Below are 7405 nucleotides of genomic sequence, written 5' to 3'. Positions count from 1 at the left end.
ATTTTGGGAACAGACTTTTAGAAGCCCATCTCTGACATTCACATTAAAACGGTGGCCTGACTACTAGCAATACTTTGTCTACAAGTGTCAAAACAGATTTGATGCATATCAAGCAGTAACACATTTTCATTATTTTACGTTTGCTGTATTTAGTACTTTTTAACCGAATTCTCTCTCCCAATAAAGCGACTGTCTTGTAGTTAGCACAGCTATCCATAAACACAGCATTTCTAAACAGAATTACATATTGTTTTTTCTCTCCACCATAGTAATATCTTACCATTTTCAGTAGGAGTCAGCACCATAGGTTTAATGCAGGTCACAGACAACAAGCAGCAGGCCTACTTCCGCTGCTTGTTTCAAACAATGTATCGTTTCATATTTATACATTCTTAAAGTGTTTTCTTCACTTAGCCATACTAAAAGTACCACTCCAAAATTTAAGTTTACATTGAAAAAGGTCATCGAGGACTTGACCAAAAAGATACCTTTTACTCCCACAGGAAATCGTATTTTCTCCTGAATAAGTGTTAGTGGATATTTATATTAGAGGACTCAATATTTCAGAAACCAGTTATTTAATGCTCAATATTCTTTTCAGCAGATGAAGAGGTAGGTATATTTCCACACAAGAAAAAATAAAACAGTAACAGACACTCAGTTAAATCAAGTAACATCTGAAAAGTCAAACACTGTTCTGACCGCACATAAACACAATGTGTCTGAAGATACTCTCCAAGGAGGACAAGAAAAGTTGCGCATTCTGATTAGATAATACATCATAATTTGAAATTTAATAATTTTCTGGAAAGAAAACACAAGTATCCAAACGCTACTTCCTTCCCCTCCCTTGCCCAAAGAAATGTGGGTGCCAACAAAACTGCCTGTATCAATGGTAGTATTAACTTTTGGACTGCTAAACATGGAATCAACTGCAATTCTTCCTTACATTCACCAACACCAGCAGTCTACAAGTTTACACAGAGACCATATGCATGATAATTACATAATTACAATAGAAATTCAACTTTAGCGTTGTTCTTAAAACAATCTTCATAAATAATGAAAATACCTGTGTTCTAGCTCTTCAGTAACCTAAGGTTAATTGGTACAGATAGTGGTTTTTTTCTTCCTTTTATAAACCAAACTGGAGGTTCCTCACTGCCAACAACGGTTAAGGCCTGGATCAAGTTACTCTCCTTTTGCTTTTCCCTTTTTCTGCTTTTTTCCATTTTCCACCACTGCATTATTTTCTGGTTTGCTTACTCCATTTGCAACAGCACCATTTGCTATTTTGCCATTCTTTACGGGTTCCTTGGGCAGCTTGTATGTCCGATAGTAGAAGTTACCAAACAAGAAAATGAAGGTGACAGCATAGAAAATGACACCCCAGTGCATCCATTTAGGGAAAGGACAATCAATATAAATAGACAAGGCTGTGTGGCCAATAGTCACATGGAACTGCACCTGAAAGACAGAAAATATAGAATCAAAAAGGTCTGGATGTATTCGGTAGGTCTGACCTCACCAATGTATACTGACGCATTAAGTTAGGAAAACTGCTAAATTGGGAGGCGGTAGGGAAGCTGTATTTGACTATCACATCATGCATGCGCACATATGCTTGACCAGGCACACCAAGTTTATTGCAGTAACTGGCAGCAGTTTTCAAAAATAGGAAAATGAGAAGACATTAAGAAAACTGGATTTTTCTCTACTTTTTGAACAGGTTTTTGCAATTTAGTTGAAACAAACAATAAAGTAGTATCAGACTTTACTCGCTATGCTGCATATTTTTTAAGAAATGAAATAAATAATTCCATCTCCAGGTAGTATTCTAACTTGAGCTGTGAGTATCAGACAGCTGAGAACTTTTGGAAGGAGCAGCATCTGTACCAAAGCTCTGAAAATGCAAGTCCACTCAGAGGCAATGCCTTCTGAGATAAAGGGAGAAATTTTACTTACCAATTGCAATATGGTCAAGTATCGTTTCCACCACAGGTATTTCTGAAATTTAGGGCCACAGGCAGCTAATCCATAATACATGTACATAATGACATGAATAAACGCATTCATCTGAGCTCCAAAAAAAGCTGTCCAGGAACAGAAGGGAAGATTGTCATGTAATTTTGAAAAAAGAAAGAAGTCTTTTCTAGTATTTGTCATGTGATAGTAAAAACTATAAAGCACGGGGCATACCAGGCTTCCCTGTTTGAAATATTCGACAGTATAGACCTGACTACCAACATGTGCTGACACAAATAGCTGCTTGTGTAAGTAGTATGTCACATCTTCCATGGAACTACTTATGCAAAAGCTTTTTGTAAGATTTTTGTTGAACAGACATAAATCACATGGATTCCACATTAGTTGTTGCAGTATAAGTGCAATAGTTTTGCTAGAGGATTATTAGAAGTGGTATCTGACAATGTAAAGTATCAGGTTCTGAACTTTAATCTTTTAAACTATACTTAAACGCACAAGGTTCACTTCTCAGCAAGAAGTCAAGAAACTCATGTGGAAATCTGATTAAAGAGGCTAAAAAATCATATATATCAAAACTTCACGTGTGGTTATAAGACATTTAAGGGCATTTCTAAGTGAATTTGTCTAAATTGGTCATCTTTAGTTTCCTTACTTATGACATATATTATGACTTATGACATGAGAATGTCCAGCATTCTTAACTATGTAAGTGTGTAATAGTATAACTTTTTCCAGAACGATCCATGTTGGAAACAAAGACAACAGTTCTCACTTGCATTAAGATCTCTTTGCTCTGTCAAGATTAGCAGCCATTTAACAGAAACAAATTATATCTTGTTAAGGTATTCCTACACTGCCAGAGAGGCTAAAAATGGCTATAATGTATAAGATTTGGGCAACACAGACAATAGCTGCTGACATCAAACAGCTCAGATGTCCACGTGGTCTAGACCCAGTGAATTATAATGGGGTCTAGTTTATAATAGATCTGTCTATGTAGGCAATGTGCTATCATCTAGAAAACAGAAGAACACAGATCTATTCGCATTTATGCAGTAGTGCTACATAAATGCAGAAGAGCAACTGTTGCTTTTCCTTTTGCAGGGGCTAGAAACTAAGAGGTAGTGCAAGAACACCAAAACTTGAAATAAATTTGGAAATTTATTTCCAATTTTTGGAAATTATTATTGCAACTGTCGTATTTAAAACTGCTGATATTTAGCATGAAAAGTCTGAAAAGATAACAAGGGAGAGGGCATTTTGAGATATCCAGGGAATTTCTAAGTAAGACCCAGTCTCCAACAAACTTATTTTAAGGGTGCAGTGGCAAATAAAGATCATGAAATGTCTGACTGAGTACCTGCATCCTGCAGATTACTTGCAAGAAATTCAAGGATAGTCAAAGATACTAATTTTAAATATTTCTTCTTTTAAATATGATTACCTATTCAGTACAAGATATCTATAGTAAATGAAAGCATAAACCCCCCATGCAGTAAGTATTAGTGTGGTTTGGCAAAAAAACCCAAAATACTAATTTTGGTATGGTCTTTATTATATGTTATTTTCAGTGTCTGAAGCCTACAAAGCACATTACAAACAAAACAGGGTATCTTCCCTGAAGCCTCATCTCTGTAGAGCTTATAATTTGAGACACACGAGGCAAAACAACAGAAACAAGGGTACAATGCAGGCAAGGGAGGATGTGGCAAGTACAATGCAATAAAATTCTTTGATGGGGGCTTTAGAAAGGAAGAACCTTCAAGGGAAGGTTTCAGAATTTCATACATGCCTCTTTATAAAAAAGAAAGCAAACCCCAAACTCAGATACAATGCCAAAATAACGTCTCCATTAACTTCATTACATTTGCACACAGATTGTGGCCTGTAATTACATTTTGCAGTTCTCTGTATCTGCAAAAATTAAAGTTAGGCAAGACACGTTCATCTTTCCATTTCATACAGAACAAGGATCATTTTGAAGACAGAACTTCAGGCTTGCAATTGATGCCCATGAGGAAAAAAAAAGTTTTGCAATTCATTAGATTATTGCCCTGTTATCTTTTCCTCCCCCACGTTTCCCACAGAGGAAGACTTTACACATTAAAGCTACTACACTGCTTCAGTGCTATTTACAGTCTTGTATATTATAATGTTAAGTCCACAAAACCTTTTTTTCCATTGCTCCCAAGCAACAACAATTCTCCCTTGTGTCCAATAAAAACGGTATGGGAAGAAGTGAACTCACCTTGTCCACCTGCAACCCACTTAATACCAATCCACCACAAGGTGAACATGGTGAAATGGTGATAGACATGAAGGAAACTAATTTGGTTAAATTTCTTCCTCAGGATGAAGAATACTGTATCCAAATATTCAATTCCTTTAGAGACATAATACCACCATAAAGCAGCAGCTATCTGCAATGAAAAAAAGACAACACAGAAGTCTTAGTGATTCTAAGCTGCATGGAATAAAGTCCTCTCCACTTATCTGCTGCAAGAGAAGGATACCTCTTCCTTCCCCAGATTCTGAGAAATGCTGAGGTGGAGTCATCAAACATCTAATGGTATGATAACAAAACCAATACTCCACCATTCAGCTCTTGTGGAAATGGAAGTATTACTCTGAATCTACTGCTCACAAATCACAACTGTGAAAAAGAGCTAACATAATAAAAAGCTTTGCCATCTCTGAACAGTTTACCAGTTAAACACTGGGAGTTTGTGTCCTCATTCTCTACCCTGAGCTTACTGGGAGACGACTACCACAGGGCCTCCCGTACTAATGAGGCAACGCTTTGATGTGGTTAGAACAACGAGGTAGAAACATTACGATAAAATGAAGTTGCAAAGACTGAAACCTTATATAAAATTCTTTCAGTAGCACAGGCATATGGGTGGGAAGACTCCAAATCACTCTTACAAACTAGGCGTGGTACGGATTTCACATCCGTTAGAGCAATGTTACCCTCAGCTTCTTCTGGCCTGCTCAGTAACCCCCTCTGGAAAGCAGCATTCCTCCAGTGGCTCTGTGCCATTCAGGGAATAGAAGAAACAAGACCACAGGAGACACACAAGCTGCAGAGATACAACACAGCTTGCCAACAGGGCAGTGTTATACACCCAAAATTCTTTTTCCAATACACCCATGATAGTGAATCTTGCCCAAGATGCAACACAGACATGGTTTCCTGCTGAAACCAGGATATTGTTGTAACAGGTAAAGCCCAGAAGCTCTGCATAGCAATTTGCTAATACTATGATATGGGGGTATGGTGGTGGTGGGGACTCCCTTCCAGCTTCCAAAGCATAGCAACAAGTCTAGTTCCTGGCATCGTAAGTCATCTAGCTTGTTATGCAAGGGTGGGACCAGAACATATCCCAAATGGTGACTCACATAGAAAAAAAAAAAAATTGGAAATGGCACTACCAGCAAGGACAGCCTGCAAATGTCACAACACACCTATTTGTAAGAAGTTCACCTGGTCTTTCAGGACCCATCTGATGGCAAATCAGGCTTTCTTACTTTAACACAATGTGAAATAACCCCACCACCCCCTCAGTCCCCAGGGGAGGCAGAAGAGAAAAAGCTAAGACTGCAGTAGCTTCCCTTCCCAAATAGACACATACTGTTAGGCAAGAGAGAGAAAGGGCAATCAGGAGAGTGAGCAGTACAGAGCAATGCTACAGCTCTGCATGGTGTTTTCCTCCACCTCTCCAAATAAGCAGGAAAGGAACACATTTCACTTCAGAGTAAGTTTGTCACAGTCCTAATTGGACGGGTGAACATTTTAGGAGAGATTACAGCAGAAGCAAAAAAGCAGCACGGGAATGCCGCAGATCTGCATTGCAGACTCTGCAGTTTCCCAAAGGGACTGCACAACTTACTGTTGCCAAACTGCAGACTTTTATGTATCCGTTACTCTGAGAATACCCTTCTCACTCTCTGGACGTGATTTAGCCTACTTCAGGACTGAGGAAGAGGAGGCAGATTTTGTCAATTTTTTTATATTAAAAGATACTAATATCTGTCAAAGTTGGAGAGAGACTTAATGAGACCAAAGTCAGAGAGAGACTTAATGAGACCAAAGTCACTCCCACAGATCTTGGAGTTCCCAGACACACAGGCAAGCTGCAAGAACTACCTATATCTATACATATGTATATATGTATGTATTGCTCAATATCCAGTACAGTTCTGCCTCTGGGACAGGTAGTCAGGTGTTTAATAACACCCACATCAAGGCTTTGTCTCACACCCATGGATTAGCATAACAGTCCACCACCTTTTACAGTTCTTTGCTAAAGCTGCATCTCTTAAATAAATCAAGATAAGCATCTTTTCATCTCATGAGTTAACAATAAACACTTGGGACTGTATCGATAAAACGACAAGCCAGCACTACAATACTCAAGCTCTTAGGAGGTTCTTCCTTCCGAGAAACTTTTAAAGAATCAATAGCTCAGTTACAAGCAAACCACCACAAAATCTCTTATAAAGCTGATGTGCATTTTGTTAAGGAAACAGTAGAACAGTAAGCCAAACAGCCAATAAGCAAATAGCCAATTTACTGTATGACATAGAGCAAAATATAAGTAGAAGAAAAATCCAACAAAAACTTTATGTTTTATGCCCAAGACGCCACAAGTTCACTATATGCACCTGGACAAGTCATTTAACACACCTCATTCCTCTTCTTTTGAATTCCACCTGCCTTGCACAGGAAGCAATTACAGACTGTGGATCAAAATCAGCCAAACTTTTGATCAAAATGCTTCCAATCACTTAAGAACAAAAATGGCCTCCATTCCTCCATTTCTTTGCAGGATTATACCTGCCAATTTTTGTGTTCCTGTAGATTTTTTTTTCCTGACAGCTCTTTTGCTCTCCTCGTATCATCAAAATTTACTACCATTTTTCTCAAACCTGTTAGGTTTCATGTACTGATGACCTATTTCAGTGCTCCCAATGACTTAGGCAGATGTTTTGATCATTAGCTTATAGATGCAGAAAAAAAATGAAACAGATGTTAAGTCATTTGCCTGAGGCCATGCATGCAATCAGTGACAGAGGGCAGAAATAAAGTAGAACAATACCCCAATATGTAAGCTATGTCAGAAGCAGATGGCTACTATTAAACTTCTGAAAAGCAGCAGAAGTTAGAACCTAACCTGTAGCCTTTCTTTGGACACAACACGAAAGAAAGATTTAGCTTTAGAGAAAATATGCATTGAAAAGGCATATTTCTGAAATGAGTAATACTAGTCACGACCATACTTTTTCTGGAAATTTTCATATGCACCAATCTAAGTCTGTTAAAAGACCAGATGGCACACTACAAACTAGGATTAAGGGGGTCAACAAGAGGACCAATCCCATGACCTCTGCCTGCCGCAGGGTTTTAGAACGGAGGGCT

The 7405-nt window shown here is 38.3% G+C and overlaps 1 protein-coding gene across 1 annotated transcript in view; it reads right to left on the bottom strand.

Annotated features, from left to right (window-relative positions):
* Positions 1–459: 459 nt before the first annotated feature.
* Positions 460–7405, bottom strand: part of ELOVL4 (ELOVL fatty acid elongase 4) — a 31673-nt gene continuing 24727 nt past the window's right edge. Inside the window, exons 4-6 of the mRNA XM_054194498.1 lie at positions 4235–4406; positions 1966–2093; positions 460–1467 (exon numbers count right to left, since the gene is read on the bottom strand). Of these exons, the coding sequence (XP_054050473.1) occupies positions 1192–1467; positions 1966–2093; positions 4235–4406 (576 nt within the window). The 3' untranslated portion in view covers positions 460–1191. The remainder of the gene's footprint in view (positions 1468–1965; positions 2094–4234; positions 4407–7405) is intronic.

This window comes from Rissa tridactyla, chromosome 3 (genome assembly GCF_028500815.1).
Source record: "Rissa tridactyla isolate bRisTri1 chromosome 3, bRisTri1.patW.cur.20221130, whole genome shotgun sequence".
Classification (NCBI taxonomy): domain Eukaryota; kingdom Metazoa; phylum Chordata; class Aves; order Charadriiformes; family Laridae; genus Rissa; species Rissa tridactyla.
The sequence above is the reverse complement of the archived record's forward strand: the minus strand, read 5'-3'. Positions and strand labels throughout refer to the sequence as shown.